Genomic DNA, 22,792 nt, shown 5'->3' with positions numbered 1-22,792 from the left:
ATTATTTTTTAATCTGACAATGTATTATTTAATAATCCATTTTATGTCAGCAATCAACAGAGGGTAATGTTTTGTGATTGGCTCTGTTTTTGTCAAAGACACAATTATATCAATGTATTTTCTTACAATCTTTTATTAAGTCTCCTACAGCGTACTATATTTCTCAGAATATTATAAAATAATAGCGTTATTAAATATTAAAGTACTGCAATACAAAAATATGTCAAGCTCACAACAGACGAGTGTTGTTATCGAATAAAAATTAATCTTTCTTTCTCTGTGAATAACAACACCCATTTTAAACAAAAAGGTTTTCTGTCTGATTTTCTTCTTCTTTCCTCAGTCTCGATTGTATTTCTGCTGGCTTCCCATGCCTGGACCTCATCACCTTTATTCCAGCAAAATATTTCTTGGTCTGATAATTTATACAACTATAATTAGCCCATTACCATCACACCAGTCTGGAACTATAATTAAACAAAGGACAAAAGGGAACAGTAACCCCCACAGAGCATCGCTCAACACCACTTATGTGTATTTACATGCAGACACAGCTGGATCCTACAGCCTTTGCACGCTTGTATGCTTTACAATATGTATGCTGCTTACAATATTCAGTGTCCTCAAGGTATGCTTCTCATCATGAGCTTATCAACTGTTTACAACAATCCACAAGTATGCATTTGTGTTTGGTTGCCTGTGCTATACTGTTTTTCAGGTTCTTACAAATATACAGTGAAATGTGCACTTGCAACTCACTCAAACTCACAGAGTTTAACACATGTTGGTCATTCAGCCATCCGCTTTGTGGAGTCGAGCATGTTTGAGCAGTGAGATCATGAGCGTGTGAAGTAGCATAATGAAAACTGGCAATGTGCAAGGCGCACACTCATAAAATAGAACAGCATGGAAGGATCATTTCCTATACATTACTCATTCAGAAAATCATCAGCATCTTTCCCTTTTTATATAAAGCTATTACCATTTTTAACACTGTTTGTAATTCAGTGAAACTTAAATTTTACTGCTCAATACTGCTACTCCCACTACTACCAGTTTTAGGCATGTTACTTAAAGTAATTAGTCATAGTTATTAGTTACTTCTCACAAGTAGTAACTGAGTAAGTAACTAAATTGCATTATTATAAAAATAACTTATTACTAGGACTAATTACTGTAATAATCTTTTAAAAATGCATATTAAAATGTACAAATTGTGTGTTGAATAAAATGGACACTAAATTAAATAAATTATTATTATAAAACATACTACAGTATTCTATACTATATTAATGCTGCTGTTTAACAATGTGAGATATATTATGTATTATTTTATTGTAAATAACATATCTGTAGTGGAGCAATAAAACATAATCAATGATTTAGAACTTTTAATATTTACCACAACTGGCCAAAATAAGTCTAAAAATGTATTATTAAAATGTATAATATTATTAAAATGCATACAGTTATTAAAATAAAAAATAATGTTGCTTCTTAACCCTCCTATTGCCTTATGGGTCAAAAAACAGCATAAAAAGATTAAACAATGTTTTTATTTAGTTTGAAATAAGGTGACTTTTTCTAAAATGCCACATTAGAATTTTTTTTAAATAATTTTCTAATGTCATATATTATAAGGCTGTACACATTTAGGTTAAAGCATTTATCCTTTGGGTCAATTGTTTTTTTTATACCACAACAACACATGTACACTCAAATACCCATAATACAGTATTGTTACTATATAAAAATAATACTGTTTTATTTGTTTATTTATATTTGAGTATTGTTTTTAAATTTAGTTTATGTAAAATATATGATGAACATTAACATTTTTCTGGGGGGGTTGACATGATGGCTCAGTGGTTAGCACTGTCGCCTCACAGCAAGAATGTCGCTGTGAGTCCTGGTTACTTCAATTTGCATTTCTGTGTGAAGTTTGCATGTTCTCCCCATGTTCACATGGGTTTCCTCCTGGTGCTACAGTTTCCCCCACAGTCCAAAAGACATGCAGTACAGGTTGAATTGAATAAACTAAATTGGCCGTAGTGTACGTGTATGTGTGTGCATGAGTGTGTATAGATGTTTCCAAGTACTGGGTTGCAGCTGGATGGGCATCTGCTGTGTAAAACATATGCTGGATAAGTTGGCGGTTCATTACGTTTGGACCAACCCTGATGAATAAACTGACTAAGCCGAAGAAAAATTTTTCCACGGTTGAAAATGAAAAGTTCATACTTTGAACTTAGTATAGCTGTAGTAAATCACTTTCACCGATTTCACAGTAAGCTGATGATATGGGAATCAAAATGTACTGATATGACTGACTTGTTTTGGAACTATTTACTATTTCCGCATTAATAAACTACGCACTACTAAACTAGTCTAGCTGCTTTAAAACAGTGGCTTCGTCTGCTCCTTTGAAAGTATTTCCTGCATTCTTAGCCAATCATCCTCAGTTATGTGATTGTCCCACCCTTTCACACACATGTCAGTTATGTGCTCTACTTCCCCTGCAACATGCAAAAGCAGCTCAACAGAGACAGAGGTAGACAGGCTACTCAGATGACAATCGTTTCAGTAAGCTCAATTGCAAATTCTATGTCAATTATATAATGCTGCATTTTATTGTCAGCAAAGATAACAAATTTGTAACAGAGAAGAGTATTTTGTTTGATTACTTGTTACTGAAAAAAAAATGTAATTATATTAGCAATGCCACACATTCTTATTCTCATCACTGACTACTACCACTACTATAACTAATGATAAACTTTTTGTGTTGTGTTTTATTGAACTGGTTTCATGTTTTTCCCCCTTGTGTGTGTGTGTATATATATATATATATATATATATATATATATATATATATATATATATATATATATATATATATATATATATATATATATATATATATATATATATATATATATATATAGGATAGTGCTTTAGTTGCCCTGCACAAAGTGCAGCCTAAACCTGAGTAGAAATCTGTTTTCCCCTTTTTATTGAGGTCAGTCAGTGGGCCGGTGATAATTATTGGCATAAATTGTTTATAATAACTTGCTGGCCTCAGGAACTGCCTCATTTCCTTTTTGGTCTTGGGTCATGGACAGATCACAATTGTGGTAGTCTTTTTAATTTGAAGACGCAAATGTCCATGACCCAAGTGGAAGCCCCCATAGCTTTCCTCCACTCACCCAGTTACTCTCTTCTCCCAATTGGCTGTTAGTTCAGCTTGTCATAGCAACCCCCAGAACTGCATTCAGATGTTGCAAATGCCGCTACCAATCATCACTGAAAATTAAGATGAACTGCCATGTTTTCTGAATGAGCTAATATTAGACTTTCATTGATTTATTTTAGTACCCTGTAATTTAGAACCCATGCCCTGCTGTCTGAATGAAGCAAGAGCAGGGTACACTACTTTTGTGAAGGTGTAGGGTAACAGTGCTAAGCCGAATGGAGAGATACCAGAAATTGGTATGCTTCATCCCCAAAAACAAATTTCAGTAACTTCCTATTTTTGTGAAATATGGATTGGAATGCATTTGGAAAAATGCTTTTGGAAATTTCTTTGGGCTGAATTTGTGAAATGATAAGAGCCTTTAGAGTGATTTTTAACCTATAGTTGACTCTGGTTCAGCTGTTGCTGATATTCATGGAACATGCATGCCTTACAAATTTTGGATTATTTATGGATTAATTTCTATGTGATGGTTGACAAGATCTTTAAGAGATCAACAGTTTCACTAAAATTAAGTTAATCCATTTTGAGGAGCAAACCATATGATTTTAGTTATGCAAATTGTTGAAATTCTTTCCTTCATTTTTTTTGCACATGTGCCAAAAACACACAATTTCATTAAATCAAGAAAATATTCAAATCTGATAAAGATATGTATCAGGTATTATGTTCCCCGAATGAGGGAACAGAGATGCTGTGGCAGATCTTGACTAGGGAGGCAGCAAACCCCTATGAACGTGAACTGCCATTTATTAAAGATACAAACCCCTCACTGTGCGTCAGCTGCCACCTTCAGCAAACCTCCAAATATGTGCAGCACGATAACTTTCATGAAAATTCTTGAGAGCCAAAGGTGGTGGAACTGTTCATCAAAATATTTGACTGTGTCATTGCGTCCCAAATGACTTAAAACAATACAAAACAATATAACTAAAGCAATCTTCATTGTTTAGAGCGAGAGCGCTTCTATTCCCCACTGAACCGCCACATCATCAATGACTTAAGCGTGCTTGGGCTTGGAAGGTAAAAATACAGTGTAAGTGCAGGCTGAGGGGGAGGAGGGGAGACAATCGCGCCTGGGTACGGTTCAAGGCAACTATGCATAGTGTGAGTACACCCTTAGACACCGATTTGTGTCTTTGGAATCACAGTGTTATTTAGATGCAGCTGATTCAATCAGTTTCTAGAGTTATCCACTGTAGTTCACAAACAAAATTCTTAGTTTACTCTCAGAACATTTGCACCGTTTGTATATTTCCTTTATTTAACACAGCCATCCAGGTTTTGGATACTTTACTAGATAGGGTATGACCTAAATCATCATGCAAATTGTGTAGTCTTGATGGTGTCTTTCCAGGAATGTGGTTGAGAACCACTAAAACACAGATACATTCTGGGAACTGATATCAAATCAGGGGTGTAGAGAGTGGCTTATGAAGATGTTCCACCCACAAGGAAGGTCAATGTTTGCTAAGCTAATAAAATTCTGAAGAGTGAACCTTTAGTCTTGACGTAGTTGTGAGAATAAAAGTGAGAACGCAGTTTTAAGAATCTGCATGTCTATGCATGCATGTTCTATGTTTGTTCTATGTTTCTGCATGTGCCTAGCACTACATGATTCTGATTCTGTATACATTATTTTCCAGTATTTAAGGAAACAGTCAAAGTATCTTGTTAATTTAGTAAAGCAGGGCATTTGTCATGACAAGAAAAATATTTTTTAAGTATAATTATTGTTACCGACTCGGTCCCAGTCATTCCCCTCGCTGGCCAGCAGAGGTCACCATCCCCGGACTTTTAAGCATTACATCATCCATCTAAACTGATTGTGCACACACCTGAACTGAATCTAGTTAACGACCCACGCTTCCTATATAAGCCACACTCAAACACCAGTTCATTGCGAAGTCTTGTTTAGCCCCGGCCAGCATTACTGAGCGTTCTTTCCTGTCTGATCTTCTGAGAATAACCCCGGACTGTTTCTGACTCTGAGTTGCCTTCTGCCTGCCCACGACCCTTGCTTTATACACGGACTCTGAACCATGCTGCCTGCCCTCGACCCAAGCCTGTCTAACGGATTCTGAACCACACCGCCTGCCACTGATCTATGCCTGGTAAATCACTCTGTGTCTGTCAGCCGCCAGCCCCAAGACCATTATTGATTACTGTTGATGTGTGTTCGCACTTTAGTGCGTATTGGATGTTTGTGTTTGACTGTGACTAATAAATACTGCATAATGGATCCCTCCGTGTCAGTCTCCTCGTTACACTTATCATAGCAAGTCTTGTATTTACATGTAAGTGATTCTTTAGTGTGTTTGTGTCTAAGGAATGTTTACTTTTTGATACTAAGTTTTTAGGAAAGGAAAGAACAGATATGCAGTTCCTGTTCTTTTAGTCTAATCTGTAGATCACAATAAAATAAATTCCTGTTTAGGGTGTTATCAAAACATTATGCCAATCCCCCAAAGAGTATGTGTAATGAAACTTTAAGCGTGAGGATGGTGGATAAAAAGAAAAAAAGTAAATCTTCATAAAACAGTTATGGGAGTGATTTTAGTTCATGCTTCAGGCTGTATCATCTTCCTAAAATAATAACCTGTAATTGTGATAATATTCACACTCTTTCTGTTCATTGAGTGTTTGTGTTTCATCGGAAACTAATGAGTCTGGTCAAGGTTTTCCTTTAATCAGCTCTTTCATTAAAAACCCTTTATAATCATGTCTTAATGGATGTGGCATGAAATAATGACAGCAAAAATTCCCCTCTGCAATATGCATAGCCACAAAAAAACAGTAGTTCAAAAGCAGGGGTGCTGGGAATGGTTGACTAAAATTTAATCTAATGAGTAACTTGTTCAAATTACTTGATACTGCAGGTGAATCAGTTAGGTTGTATATTTTCTTTTGTAAGGTGGACACAATGTTGTCCAGTTTTAGCTCTGACTGCAAAACTGAAGCTGTTTCAAGACATTCACATATTTTCTGAGCATGAAGAAAAGGGGAATTAAGATAACAGCAGACTATTCACAAACAGCATGAAGAAGTATAAAGGCATGACTACATGCAAGGCAGGGGCCGTGGGTCATGGCGATCACTTGACGCAAAAGTATAAGTTAGCCTTAAGCTGCATGCTAGAGCAGAGCTTATTAATATTCATGACCATGCCAAATATGGTCAATATGGAGCTTCTTATTTTAGGGGTATTTTATAGAGTAATAAACAAGTAAATAAAACAATTTCTGCAAATTTATTAACTTACCTAAGGCACATACCTATTATGTAGATATCGGTAGCGCTGTCACCTCAATGCAAGAAAATCGCTGGTTCAAGCCCCAGCTGGGCCAGTTGGCATTTCTGTGTGAAGTTTGCATGTCCCCATGTTCGCATGGGTTTCCTCGGGGTGCTCCGGTTTCCCCCACAGTCCAAAGACATGTGGTACAGGTGAATTTAATAAGTTAAATTGGCTCTAGTGTATGTGTGGGTGTGAATGCAAGAGTGTATGGGTGTTTCCCAGTGCTGGGTTGCCACTGGAAGGGCATCTGCTGCGTGAAACATATGCTGGATAAGTTGGTGGTTCTTTCCGCTGTGGTGACCCCTGATGAATAACTGAAATAAGCTGAAAAGAAAATGAATGAATGAATGAATGAATGACTTAATTAATTAATGCAGTATATTGCGCCTTTAATGTAAAAGGACACAAAACCGGGGAGACAAGACATGAATCATTAAAATAAATATGTATGAACAGGTCACACCAAAGTCTCATACTATTCAGCGTTTTGTTAATCATTGCAGTGGAGCAAATGTTTAGCATTTCATACAAAATAATGCTGTGAGTTTGAATTTAAGTGTCTTAAATGTTCATCAGATTTTTAACTCAGCATAAATATATGCCATTCTCACAGGTTGCAATAATTAAAAATTCACCCCTATTATTTACACTTCTGTTGTTCCAATTCCATAATATTTGGTCTTTGGGTAGTATTAGTAGTAGTATTAGTATTAATAGTAGTAGTAGTAGTAGTATAATTATTATTATTTTTGTTTGTTTGTTTCTGAGCACAAAAGTATTTGTGTAGCTTCATAAAACTACAGTTGAACTGCTGGTGACAGATGAACCTATTTGATGATGCTATTGGTACCTTTTTTTTAACAGCTGCACCACAGTTCTTTCCTGCTTTTCATCATCCAGTACCAATTGATGATAGACACACACAAGGCCGATACATTTACGAACCCTCGCCAGTACCATCACTACACATGTAAGTAAATTCACACTTTTTTATGTCTGTTACCATATTTAAGACCAATTATGCTACCATAACTTCTACTAGAACCTGAAAGATGACACTAAAAGATCATATTATATTGTTTTATCATATTAAAGTTTCTATGTTTGTGTTAAAAAAAAGGTTCCGGTTTTATTGCGGTATATCTTTCTTCTAAAAAAATATTGCTGTTGATAGTATTTTTATGGAATGCTAAAGCTGGTATCTATTTGTTTATTCACTTGTTGTTTTTGCTATTATATGCGTTAATTATTTCATCATATATTTATTCAGATTTCTTCATATTTTCAATTAGATATTAATGTAGGATTTGCTGTATGTTATTTATAATCAGTATAATATGATTTGTTAAGCAAATGTATAAGTAATAGAGGCATCTATGTCTGGTCTAGCAATATTGCAGTACACAAATGTATTAGATGTTGTTTCCATGCAGGTTGATCTGCACCTCTCTGGCTGCTATGATATCTGGTTGTTTCAAAGATCAAAGGCTTGGTGAACACACTGTCAAGAGTCATGCTAATGAGTGTGTCAGAGGCAGATACACTAGATTAGCAGTATATGAAAGCTTAGGCCTTGTCAGAAAATGCGTAACAAAATTCTCTCACACACAGTTGTTCTGCAAGCTGTCACATGTAGTACAACAATCCCCCACCTCAACTCCAAGTGTGGAAACTCTATATTGCTAATGTACACCAATATGAAAACTTGTCTGAAGATGTTACCTTCTTCAAGGTATTTTCAGCACTAATGACACTAAAGGTTCATCCCAAATTGCATGTCTGTGAGGAGTTTGCATGTTCTCCCTGCGTTTGCGTGGGTTTCCTCCGGGTGCTCCGGTTTCCCCCACATTCCAAAGACATGCAATATAGGTGAATTGGGTAGGCTAAATTGTCCATAGTGTATTTGTGTGAATGAGTGGGTATGGATGTTTCCCAGAGATGGGTTGCAGCTGGAAGGGCATCCGCTGCGTAAAACATATGCTGGATAAGTTGACAGTTCATTCCATTGTGGCGACCCCAGATGAATAAAGGGACTAAGCTGAAAAGAAAATGAATGAATGAATTTTGCATTGTAAAAGGAAAATTCTCCTACGAGAGTAATTATACTGCCTCCCAATGGTGAATGAGGTTATACTTATGGAAGGTATTATTTGGTAGTTTGGGCATTCGCTAATTTGGCAACCATCAAATGTCATCTGGGAAATGGTTTGAATTTCCGCTTAGTTAAAAAGAAATTTGGGATGACACTACATTCATACGCTATGCTGTTGAGTATGTAAGTGCATAAGTATTGCATTTGGGATGCAGCTAAAAAGTTTTTTTTTAAATGATCACATAAAAGACCTGCCTCAAATTCTAATTATTAACTAAATAAAGTAATTATATCTTAAGGCTTGTCTGGTATCCAGTTAAAGTATAGAGTGGAAATTATCAGCAGATAAAAGAAACACAAAAATTTTAAAGAATACAGTTGAAGTCAGAATTATTAGCCCCCCTTTGAATTTTTTTCTTTTTTAAATATTTCCCAAATGATTACAGTTTCACCATTGAAATGATTCACTGATTACAGATTTAGGTTGTGCGATTATAGTCTGAAAAATAATCTTGGTTTCACAGTTATCACCATAATTATGCATTTATTACATTTAAAACACTACTAGTTTAGAAAATAACAAGAAAACCGCTTATATTTTAAAGTGTTGTTTATTGCTGTTCAGTAAACAAATACAGCACAAAATATTAATAAAAAACAATCAATATTCCATTTCTCTCTTTGCACTTAAATATAAATGAAAAAGTTTTTTATTTAAACATGAGTGATCATTTTACAATAAAAATAAATGATAGAACAATGTATAATTAAATAAAAATAAGAATAAATTAAAAAATCATATTTGTGTAATGTTAATTTAAACTTTATATTAGCTAAGAATTTAAATGAACTGTTGTTATTATCTGCGTTCATACATACATAATCATTTTAATAATTTGTAATAATTCGTCTAACATATCTTTTGTTTACATTGCACTAAAAGCCATGCACAACTCTCACCAATACAGCCTGAGATAATTTCTACTGTGTGCACCTGTAGGGCGCGAGTGTTAATTCAATGTGCGTGTGTATTGGCATAACTTTTAGTTGCAGCAGCTTTTTTTCCATGCAACAGAAATCGGCTTATCATTGCATCCCCATTAATGATATCAGTGCATTGTACAAAAGGCCTTTTCTGCAAACATATCCAAATGTTTTCGGCTGCTCGTGCCACTCGCTTAATGTCAGGTGACTCACGCTCTGAGCAGACTTCAACTGCAGCTTGTGCTGTATTGAACAGACGCACGTCACTTCATAACTATAGCGACCGTTTTTCGACTGAACTGAATTTATTTTTGGTCACACTATTTGGACGCCAATTGAATAGCCCTGGTCTACAGAACAAACAATTGCTAATTACCCAAACATGCCTAGTTAACCTAATTAACCTAGTTAAGTGTCACTTTAACCTGTCACTTTAAGCTGTAGAGAAGTGTCTTGAAAAATATCTAGTAAAATATTATTTACTGTCATCATGGCAAAGATAAAATAAATCAGATATTAGAAATGAGTTATTAAAACTATTATGTTTAGAAATGTGTTGAAAAAAATATCTCTGTTAAACAGAAATTGGGAAAAAGTAAACAAGGGTCTAATAATTCGGGGACTTCAACTGTATATGTATTACATTTCTGATAATTGCAGAGTAATCATTTTATTCCTCAAACTATTATATCATACTGTTTACTTCTTGTTTCCTTTTATATGATTGTCTTGCATCCAGTTCAGCTTTAATGTACAATTTTCTCTTGTTGAAAAAAATACAGTTTGTGCTTGGTTTAAATGCATTTTTTCTCACCCATCTCAACTTTTCTTTTTTGTCTCTCTTGCGCTGGCACATCATGTTAAACCACTGTAGCTTTGTTGTGGGACAAATTGAATGGGGCAGGTACTTGGTCCATATTACTTTTCTTATTCTTCATCATTACGTGCTTTGCCTCCCCCCACGTTCCCCTCTCTCCATTCTTGGGATTCATATCGCTCTTGAACACATTCCACCACTAAGAATAATGAATTTTTTATGTTGTCTCCTCGCTCTAACCCGTGTGCTAAAGAGAGGTGTGAAAAGAAAGGAGAGATATTCGCCGGGGGCTTGATTGATGTCCAATGTCACCATAAACAAAATGGCAAATATAATTTAGCATTTATTTTATGCAGAGATAATAGGGCAACATGAGACTCAAACAAGCATCTGCCACAGTTTATCATTTGCTGGTGAGAAGAACATAGCGTAGGGTTAGAGGAAGACAGGGAGAAAGCAGATGAATTAAATTACACGTTGGAATGCCTGACTTGCTATAGTCTTGTCTTTAAGTGAACAGCCACACCTTTGCTGTATGTTCACTAACAATGAACGATGATCAATGCCACAACACTTTACTTTAAATGAATATGACAAAAAAAAAAAAACACTGTCCAACAATTCACTAATTTAACCTTTAACCTTGAGGACTTAATGCATGATTACTTTAATTATTTGAAAAGTAAGATTCACTATCAACCCACTGACCCAATTATTATATATGTATTATTTACATTTTTCAAGTAAATATAAAGTGTTAATCTTTAAGTATCATTGTTTCACCATGCAATTTTTTTCACACCTCCAATTTTAAAAAACCTTGAAAAAGGGTGTTGCCAGCTGGTAGGGTCTGCGTGCAAACTGGAGATCCATTATACACCTAAAGACCACACATTTTTAAATACAAATTTGATAATGACAGCTAAATTGCACAATGGAATGAATAACAATACAATTGATACAGTACAGTGTTGCCTTTAGAGATTATTATTACAGTAGTTTATTAGCCCGCTACTTGCCTAAACATAATGTGTCACTTACAGAAACTTTGGTTATCCTGACCACTGATGTAAAACACAAAAAATAAAATTTCAGCACACATTTACCACATTTGTGGAGTCTGTAAAGGAACTGGGACAGTGTCTTTTCTAAAAGGAGGCAGTCAGCAAAACCGGCACATTGCTTTAACCTTTAAGGAACCAACGGCCCTTTTTTCAACAATGTGCAATCTATATTATAACATCTCAAAAAGTGTGTTTCATGGTTTTATGACTCTTTAAATAGGATTTAAATCCCTAATATGATTTTGATGGAAAGGGAGAGAAACAAAAAGGGAATTATGTATTAGTTATATGTATTTTTTTTTCAACTTAATAATTTTATATAGTATGAATAAAATACATTAATAATGTTACAAATTTTTTTTCAGAAAATAATTCAGAAAAATTATGTCATTTATATGTTTTTTGTGTCAGTTTTTAAAATTAGTTTTTTCTTAAAGGCAAATCTGCATTTTGGAATGATTTCTGGATTTTGAAATAATTTTCATACAAGGACTCCGACAGAGCTATGACTGCAAAAAAAAAAATAGCTCGGGGTGCATTTTCGAAAACCATCGTTAGCCAACTAAGGTTGCAATTTCCGTCGTTACAAACATAGTTTGTTGATTTGGCATTTCCCAAATCCATCCTTCCAACAAACATACGCAAACTCCATCGCAAACTTGTTCACTTGCAACTACACCTCTGGAGCTGTAGTTAGAAACATAGTTACTGGCTGTGTTCTATTCCCAGTTATCCCCCCTTTGCCCTATTCGTTTAGAACATTCTAACATTTAAACTTGGAATTATATAAAAAAAGTCATTAAAGTCATCTCTCTTAGGTGTAACTTGCTTTGAAATTATTTTTACAGTTCAGTTTTTAGAGATCTTCATGTTTACAATTGCGTTCTCTACGCAGTGCACTTTGAAAACATTGATGTCAATTTGGACACAGCCATGGCTCATGACGAAAGCTATAGGTAACCTATTATTTAAAAGCGGAATTTATGTTATGCCTCCAAAGCTTGTGAAAACAAGAAATATAACATACATTAATGCTTCTAATTTATAGTAGGTTATTTATTAAGTATCTGCACTGTATATGACATGGGCCTGTTGGTTCTAACATTTCTGCAGTGGTTTGCAAGTGTCATATTGTAAAAGTAGAATTTTCAAATAATAAAAAAATGTATAAACAATATCCTACTTTAATAATAATAATAATCGTCATCATCATTATTATCATCATTATTATTATTAATATTATTGTTAAAGTTGGATTTTCTTCATTTCCTAGCAAATAATAAATATTAAGTTTCATCTCTTAATAAATAGCCTCATTATTTATTTATGTGATTTATATATGATATTAGAATATGTGTTAGCTTTTGTAAGAGATTTTATGTTTTAGAATAGAATATGTAATGTTCTCAATAATATTTGTAAAGGAAACAAAGGCCCAATATGTGCGTTTTACTTATTTCAATTAATATGAAAAATGAGTGAAAGTTTTTACCAAAACTAATAAAGATTTTTTTTTTAATGCGTGTGCTTGTAAAACAATATAATTTGCACAAATAAATTATGGGGTTCTTCTCTAAAGAAGTTGTTACTGCCCCATTTAGAGCATCGTTATGGGCGTTTTACGTTATAACTAACGTGGTTCAAACGATGGATCTGCGACAGAGAAACTACGGGTTTTGGGAAACACTATTCACTACATCGTTCATTTCCCAAATGATGCATCGTTCTATGATAGTTCAGCCGCGAGTTATGTCGTTGTTTGGGAAACGCACCCCTGTTTAATTAATAGTTATAATATGTTAAAACAGAGGATAGCTATTTTAAAATTGTGATTTTTTTTTTTTTTTTTTTCCAATATGATATTTTTAAATGCATATTTTCTAATCAAAGAATGCTGCTTATCTTTCAATAAACATACTAAAAGTTTTACTTACTCCAATGTTTTTGACAGTAGTTTGCAATTTTGTGAATAATAATATTAATCCATTCATTCGTTTTCCTTCAGCTTAGTTCCTTTATTCATCAGGGGTCACTACAATGGAATAAACCACCAACTTATCCAGCATATGTTTTACGCAGCGGATGCCTTTCCAGGTGCAACCCAGTACTGGGCAACATTCAATTTAAACAGCCAATTTAGTTTATTCAATTCACCTATAGCACATGTTTTTGGACTGTGCGGGAAACCGGAGCTCCCAGAGGAAACCCACACAAACACAGCGAGAACATGCAAACTCCACAGAAATAATGCCAACTGACCCAGCCGAGACTCGAACCAGCGACATTATTGCTATGAGGCGACATTGTTAACCACTGAGCCACAGTAATAATAATAAAAATAATAATCATAAAAAAAATATTTATATATTCTTTGGTTTATTACTGAAGAGTAATTTAATTAAGTAATTTAATAGTCACAACAAATACATTTTACTATTTTATTGCACCTGAATAAGGGAACTCAACAGCATAGAAACAGCTCACATATATTACAGCTGGGCGCAGAGTGTGTTTGTGTGTGTTAGGCAGTATAGCAGAGACGTGGGAGTTGAGGTTAAAGAAGAAAAATGAAAAATTTGAAGACAAGTTTTCCTTGGTGAACAGTATTAATTGTTATAACCACTCTTAAATATGTGCCTAAGAACAGGCGGGAAATTATTACAGTACTTTCCCATGCAGCTCCTCATTACAGCTCATAATTACAATAGCTTTCACCTAGCGGCAAAGCCATCAATCTACACAGAAGTTCTCAGCTGTGAGTAGACATCTAAGACTAAAATAAATAAATAAATAAAAAATAACTGGAAAGGAAAGTGAAAATCACCGTGGCAATGATCATCTAATTTCCCTCAACCATTGCTGATTTGCTAGTTGACGAGACAGAGTTAGACAGTCCTGACCTATTATTTGAGAAGGCTTTAATTGAAACATGTTTATTTATTGCCCCCGTTGAGTGGAAGCCTCTTGCACAGTGCACTAAATGACACTAATGGCTGTGATATGAGGGGACGGAATTAAATTAAAAGCTCATAAAATGAAATATGCTTCATATTAGCAGTTTGACACTTAATTTGCCTTTGAATGAGCAGAGGAAATCACAAATTAACTGTCCTTTGTGTTTTCTCCCTTCTCCTATGGCAGTCTTATTAGACCATGGGTAAGCACAATTACTGCAGAGGATAATCGTGCAGGTTATGAATTTATATAAGAGCACCAGTGTGGTATTTAATATTAAATGGAGGGGGTTGTGTCACCTAATGTTCTGTTTATTACAGCAGGTCAAACATACTGAAAGGAAGTAGTCATTGTGCCGAAGGATCTACGTACTGAAATATTTTAGGAATTATTATACTTTTATTTTTATTTTTTTAGTTCCTTTCTTTGTCATGTTATTTACTTGGTTATATTGGACCACATTGATAATTTATTGACTGAATAATCATATGACTCTCTTGACCTTTTGCCAGCCCTGACCTGAAAACAGCTTGGCTCTATTCATTCCATTTTAAACTAATTACCCTCTTTAAGCAAATAAGATAAATGCTAAAGAAACACTCTCTGTAGGGTGTCTTGCTGACTTGCTTATGTCTGGTGCTTAATTGTAAGTGTTCCCTCACTGACTTCAATGTTATTCCCACAGGCAAACAAAAGACACTCTCACACACAAAACCCAAGTGACAGGATTTAGTCTCCTTGGTGATTGCTCTGGACAAATGGAGGCATTTGTCAATCGCCTAACAATGGAGTTCACTCAAAGGTTTAAAGCTCTTATGCTTGAAGCAAGTTGTAAAATGACACAATTAGACATACTCCTCCCATATGTAATATATTCATTGGCTTGATGCATATGAATTAATAAATAAGCAAGAATTTTCATAAAATATGAAAACAGTATGGTGACACCGGAAGTTAAGTTTAAGAAATGTTTACAAGTTAAGTGTACAAGTTCAGTTTACAAGCTTTCAGCCTGATAACCATATTCAGATTTACTTCAGTATATTCAGAAAAAAATAGTAAATTTACATTTAGGTTTATGTTTTGAGGCTTATACATTCATTATATACTGTACATACATACATACAGTGCATCCAAAAAGTATTCATAGCGCATAGGTTAAAGTCATTTATTAACTCAAAATTCTACACACAATACCCCATAATGACAATGTGAAAAAAAGATTTTTTGAAATTGTTGCAAAATTAATTAAAAATAAAAACCTGAAAAATCACATGTACATAAGTATTCTCAGCCTTTGCCGTGAAGCTCTAAATTGAGCTCAGGTACATTCTGTTTCCACTGATCATTCTTCAGATGTTTCAGCAGCTTAATTGGAGTTCACCTGTGGTAAATCCAGTTGATTGGACATGATTTGAAAAGGCATGCACCTGTCTATATAAGGTCCCAGGGTTGATAGTGCATGTCAAAGCACAAACCAAGCATGAAGACAAAAGTATTGTCTGTAGACCTCTGTAAGTGGGAGATGTTTAGAACCAGCAGGACTCTTCCTAGAGCTGGTCGGCCATCTAAGCTGAGGGATCGGGGAAAAGGTCCTTAGTCAGGGGGGTGACAAACAACCCCATGGTCACTTCTTCTGAGCTCCAGCATTCTTCTGTGGAGAGAGGAGAACCTTACAGAAGAACAACCATCTGTGCAGCAATCCACTAATCAGGCCTGTATGGTACAGTGGCCAGACGGAAACCACTCCTTAGTATTGGAATTTTACAAAAGGCACCTGAAGGACTCTCAGAGCATACACTCTCAGAAATAAAGGTAACGGTACAGGAGCTGTCACTGGGGCAGTACCTTTTCAAATTATACATATCTGTACCCAAAAGGTCCACAGTGGTACCTCAATGGTGCATATTCGTGACCAAATGTACCTAGAAAGTACCATTGAGGTACAATTATGGACCCTTCAGGCACAAATATGTACCTTTTGGAGAGGAAAGAGAAACGGGCAAAGTGTTCCAAGCTTGTGGCATCATATTCAAAGTAGCGCTATGCTCAAAAGTGTAGCGCTATGAATACTTTCCGGATGCACTGTACATACATTCACAGACACATGCACATGTGCATATTTTGGCCACCATTACATTTGTTGTTTTAGTAGTAGTATAATGACTATATATATTTAGGTCTCTTTATTAGAATATAACCAGAAAAAAATAGAGCTTTGTTTGTTAGTTTGTGAAATTATTAAGTAATTCTCAACATGACTGCTTATAGCCTTCGGTAAAACACAGTGGAGCCTCTGCCTTGGTTTGGGAATAATTTTCTGCCAGTGGTGGTGGCAATGTTATCTGAATTTATGGTACTGTGAATGCTGAAATGTAAAGAAAGCATTAACACATTATGCCATTCCATTTAGAAACCTCATTTGGCAATGGCTTCATTTTTCAGCATTATATAATAATTATCCCATACACTTTGCTAATGCAGCATATTTCCAATCATATTTTAAGAAAATCGCAGCTGATGGCACACAGTCATGCATTCACTTTTTTAGCATGTATTATGTTTTTATTTACTAATATTATAAAAAATTATATAATATATGCTAATTCTATATTATTAAGTCCAGACCATTAAAGGGCCAAGGAACCCCCCTGTCTCTGCAGGGTGTTTTCACACCTCTAGTTTGAAAAAAGTCAGGAAAGTGGGTGTGTCCAGCTCTGCTTAGGTGGGAGTGTCAGGGGAGGGAAAGAGGAAAGGTTTTGCATAAAAATGGAAGTTTCTGATTGAGCATAAGCTGATTTTCACAGAGACAAAACAAACACAGATGCTTGGGAGAAAGATAGCCACAGTGTTTACATGGACAACAGTAATTGAATTATTTGCCAAATTATAAATTTTTCGACTTTAACTGCAGTGTGGCACTTTCACTTTAATTCAGGAACATCATGCATGCCCCCCTCTTGACAAACTATTGTATGCGAGGAACTGCAGCAAGAGTGTAATTTTAATGGCATGTTTGATAACGCACAGCGAATGGGAGAAAAAAACCCTCCGCATTTCTCAGTAACTTAGATGCACTCAGTAGATAGAGTCAGAAAGCCGTGTGTGTATAGACTATCCTGTCACAAAATGCGGCGAAAATCCTACACAACGGTAATAGTTTGATTAAGGTGTTCATATGTTTACATTCGGGGAGCAGCATTTACAGAGGATCTTTCAGTCTATAATATTGTACTATAATATTGTAGTGATATTAACGTACTGTTAACTTAGTGACTCATTTTGACTAAGGTATGTCTTTAAAAACTGAAAGAATACTGCTGACGATACGAACTAACTTTGCCTTGTAAAAAAAAAAAACAAAGAACACAGATCACACACACTAACTAAATTTGTAGAGACAGGGCAATCAACACCAACTGGAGCCATGTCATTTTTAAAAGGAGACCAGCGGCAAATCCTGATTTCACCATTTCCAGATGCGAAAAGCAAAAAAGTTATCCTTACGAACATATTTCTGTCACATGTCGCGTGCATTGTAATCCACACGAGTCCAGCTACGCTCTCATAGCGGGAAACGAAAACAAATCCTTCGTTGCCACGTGTGTGTATTCCACGCTGGAATACACACAAGGATCTAATCGCCATGAAGCAGCTTCAAAAATTTGTTTTAAACCTGAAGAACGAATTTGCTCAAAATAACGCAAAAACAACCAATTTTCACTTTTTTTTGTGAAATATATGTGCCTAATAGTGTTTATAGCAGCGTGGTACACATATATGACTGTCAACATCTCAAAAAATGTGTTTTGGTGTTTCGTGACCTTCTTAGCCCTCCCGAATTATTAGGCCCCCAGCATATTTTTTTTCCATGACATTAATATTATTATTATTATATTTTTGTAGTGTTTCCTCAAGTAGCTGTAGAGATTTAATTGGGCAAATTTTTTGTAGGCTAAAGTGAAATGCCATTTTCACAATATTCTGTAATTGCTCTTTCCTATATTGAAAGTAGTTTACAAAGCAAGCTATATAGAGAGAGACTGTATAATATGTTTTTAGAGTATAATTTTTGTCTTTGGCTAAATTAAATTCACACTAGTCTAGTACAAATAGTTTTGTTTCAAAATTAGAGTGCATACTTCCATTACTTACTCCAAAAGAATGAGAAATGTTATAAAATTCTCCATCTGTGGGGCATATTGTAACATCAATTGAGGCACTTTGTAATATGTGACAGCTTAAAATCTGTTCTAATAAAATTAACTTTGAAATTTGACAATTGACATCACACATTACAGCATATAGTTCAAATCAATGTTGGGAAATAGAGGAAGAAACACATTCTAAAATATTAGATCAAATATAAAAGTGAAAACAATATAAATTTTTTTGCTTTTCATATATACTTTTGCTTGTCTATTTTTTTTTTTACCTGTTTAATGCACATTTCTGCATGTCATGTCACTTAGCTCTTGCTGTGCTTTATATATTTATTTCTTTAATTTTTGATTGAACAGACAACAATAAACTTTTTAAAACTCATTATTATTAATTAGTAATTGCTGCCTGTGATTTCATGTACATTAAAGCTTCAAAATAAAAAACTAAATAGGTCTCTGTTGGTCTCATTTTTTGCAACCCAGGCTCATTCTGAGAACGTAGTCCCGGGGATGTTTCTGGAGACCGCGAAATATGTCTCGGGAGGTACGTATTTTTGCAGTTTTTGTTTTTCGCAAATCCGCGAGAGGCCGCTGTGCGCGCTTTTTCCCCGTGCCGTTCTCGCGTAAACCCGCTGGAGGCCGCTGTCGAACGACCTTCCGCCTGTCTGCCTGGATGACAGAATGATTGACCGTGCGACCGGCCAATCGGCTGACCCACCCTCCTCCGTCCCTAAACCCAACCAACGGCGATTCACAAAAGCCGTACAGAAAAAGAAAAGCCCTCGTCTGATTTTTACTACGTTTTCGGATTTTGACCACATTCTCACCCTGTGACGAACTTGTTCGCTTAATTTTTTGGATTTTGTTTTTGTTTTCTTACCTGATTTCTGGAACCGCTCTTCCCCGGACTCGAACCTGGTCGTCGTCGTCGTGGTCAGCCCCTCTCTGCGCCTCGAGTCCGCCAGAGTACACGAAGAGCTAACCGGACAAACTGGTTGCAGCGGGAAAGCCCTCCACACGGAGGCGAGCGGCCGGCTGGCTGGCCGGCAAGCGCCGAAAGGAACGGCGTCACACTGCCCCGCAGCGTTCGCTTAAAAAAAATGAAATGCAGCCGTACGTACACCCGGCTACGTATTTCGCTGTCTCCAGAAATGTCCACGGGACTACGTTCTCAGAATGAGCCTGGGTTGATTTTTTTTAGTTTATTTGTGATTTATTCTATATTTCATCCAAAACAAACCATGAGTCAACTAGGATACTCTAGATCAGGGCTATTCTATTAGTTTGTCATGGGGGACGGTTCATGAAAAGCATCCAAACGAAGGGCCGCAGAGATATGACTTGCAATATGAGTGATAACACAACTGCACATAAGAGCCCATATGCTGTATTTTTGCTCTTTAAGACACCTATGTTGGCTTTTTCTACATTAAAATGTTAATATATTGTATTTTGAAACTACATAATATCAGTGCATTGTACAATGTGGCTTTTTTACAAACATTCAAATGTTGTATTTCAGCGCACAACAAAAGCAGTGCATTGCTTAAGTAGGTTTCATCTACATTCAGACACATTCATATGTTATGTTTTGAACTGCATAACAATTAGGGATGCAACAATTATAGATTTTGGTTGTACGATTATATAGTTTGAAGAATAATCATGGTTTCATGGTTATCACATCTAAGATAAATTCAAGCTTTACATTAGGTAATTAGCTATTTAGATTAAATGTTGTTGCCATCTGTGTTCATGCATACATAATCATTTTAATAATAATTTGTCTAACATATCTTTTGTTTACATTGCACTGAAAGGCACGCACAACTCTCACTGTGAGATGTTTTCTACTGCGTGCGCCCGGTAAGCCGCAAGCGCGTGTTGCTCTGCTTGTGCGCGGATATTGTCATATATTCTTACATTAGAAATAACAAACTTGCAAGCGGAAAAGATGTGATATGGACACGGCCGCTGCTATAGTTAATCCGGTGTACGTGCGTATTAGCCTCGGTGTACAAGCTTGGAACTTTAAACTAGCGCACAGTTGGCAACTTGGCATAACTTTGTTTAATTGCAGCAGTTTCGTTTCATTCCGTGCAACAGAAATGCAGCTTAGAGAAGACTTTGCGATTAATTAACTGTGACGAATTAAAGCGCAGTTAATAGTGAAATCGGCTAATTGTTGCATCCCTATTAACGATATCAGTGCATTGTACAAAAGGCCTTTTCTACAAACACATGCAAAGGTTTTTGGCTGCTCGTGCCACTCGCTTTATGGTGACTCACGATTTGTGTAGCCTTCAACTGCAGCTTGTGCTGTATTGAACAGATGCGTGTCACTCCATAACTATAGCGACCATTTTTCAACAATTTTGACCATTTTTCGACATTTAACATCAAGTTTATTTTTGATGTCTTGGTCACACTGTTTGGAGGGCCAGAACAAATTGCCTCGGGGGCCGGGTTCAGGTTTTGAAAAAAAACACCTTTCTAAAACCTTTGTTAACAATTCAATTTGTTAAAGAACCCCTATTATGAATTATACATTATTCTCAGCTACATGCTATACATGCATGCAAGGTAAAAACAAAAAAAATATATGTATACACTTTCATTGTTTTTACAATATGCATTTATATTTACCTAATTATCCCAATGATGTTCACATTATCTACGAAATCCAAGCTTTTGATAGTAGTTAGTGTAAATTACAAGAAAAATGTAAAATGGTTTGCTTTCTGGTTTACATTTTACTTGGAATTGCTTTACTGTCACTTTAAGTGTGGTAACCCAGATTTTTGTAGTTAGCTGCAGGCATTCAATCATTGTTTGTTAGTGGTATTTCAAAATATTGCGAGTTAACAAAATTAACAAAATAAGATTATTTGTGTTGATTGTGATAATACTGCTGCACAAACCAAAGCTATTTTAGAAAGCAAAACAACGCATAAAATCTTAGTGTGTCAATGCACCTTTTGTGTGCATGTGTGTGAGACATAGAGCTTTGAATTTTGTTATTTGCATAAACTGTTGTCAAGCTGCCCAATCTGTGCACAGTGTGATGACGCTGTATTTAGCATAAAGTCTCTTATCTCAACAGCTCCCTGGAGATGCAAACATGTATGCAGTCTCTTTTTTGTCAAATACTTTCTTTATTTTTATATATTGTTTTATACATTTACAATCTCAGATATAAAGGCACTAAAGCTGTCAGTCTTGAGGAACATTTTAAAATGGTACATTTTTGTACTATTTATGTACTAATATGTAGGTGTTTTAGTTACAATACAAAATACTTGTGTATGAAATGTATATAAAGGGATATGTCATCCAAAAATATCAATTTATTCAGCATTAATTATCAGTTCTTTAGATTTGCCAGAGAGTACAATTTGTAGTTATGTTTATAAATAAATGTTTCCTATTATTTAAGATTAATTAATAGTTTAAAACGGGATGTGTAGTAAATTATGAATCATTGCACAACACAATTTTGCATAATACATACCAAGGAAACTTCTGTTGCGTGACTTAAACATTCATGACCTAATCATTGTGACTTCTCTGCATGTTGGATTGACACATTAGTGATCAATTATCAAGGAATCATCAAATCATGCAATGCATGGATTATCTTGCCTCTTTAAATGTAAACGTAATATTTTCTTACACGAGTGTATTTATTCATTCCATGTACATTTCTACATGCACATTACTTTATGGAAACCTCTATGCAAACACACTTGTTCAGCGAAAATGTGCAGGGGATGAATTTATGTTATCCCCCATGTGCACCATGCCTTCCCTTTCCAGATTTAAAAGCTTTGCTTTTTTTCTTTCTCTATCTCTCTCACTCACTTTCTCTTTAATTCCTGTGCTGTGGTGTGAGGACAGGCGGTCAGGCTGTAGCTGGCCTCATGATTAATGATGTTTATACTTGACAGAAAGCTCCTTTATTTATCTGCATTGCTGCTCCACAGATATCATCACTCACCTGAATGAAAAATATTCACTCATACCAATTTTGCAGTATAATTGAGTGGAGTCACTTCCCTTCTGTCGTCTTTTAGCCCTTTTCTTTGTCACCCTCCCTCTTTTTTCTCCTCTCTCTCTTCACTTCTGCTATCTGGTCGTCTTATCATTGCCCTAGTAATTTTCACACTGCG

The 22,792-nt window shown here is 35.5% G+C and overlaps 1 protein-coding gene across 1 annotated transcript in view; it reads left to right on the top strand.

The window, feature by feature from the left end:
- The window catches only part of LOC130218719 (transcriptional activator GLI3-like), a 300,195-nt gene that overhangs the window by 170,031 nt on the left and 107,372 nt on the right, over positions 1-22,792 (top strand). Inside the window, 1 exon segment of the mRNA XM_056450972.1 lies at positions 7,413-7,518. Within this exon segment, the coding sequence (XP_056306947.1) occupies positions 7,413-7,518 (106 nt within the window).

Source organism: Danio aesculapii, chromosome 24 (genome assembly GCF_903798145.1).
Source record: "Danio aesculapii chromosome 24, fDanAes4.1, whole genome shotgun sequence".
Classification (NCBI taxonomy): domain Eukaryota; kingdom Metazoa; phylum Chordata; class Actinopteri; order Cypriniformes; family Danionidae; genus Danio; species Danio aesculapii.
Note: the sequence above shows the minus strand (reverse complement) of the source record. Positions and strands in the feature narration are given on the sequence as shown.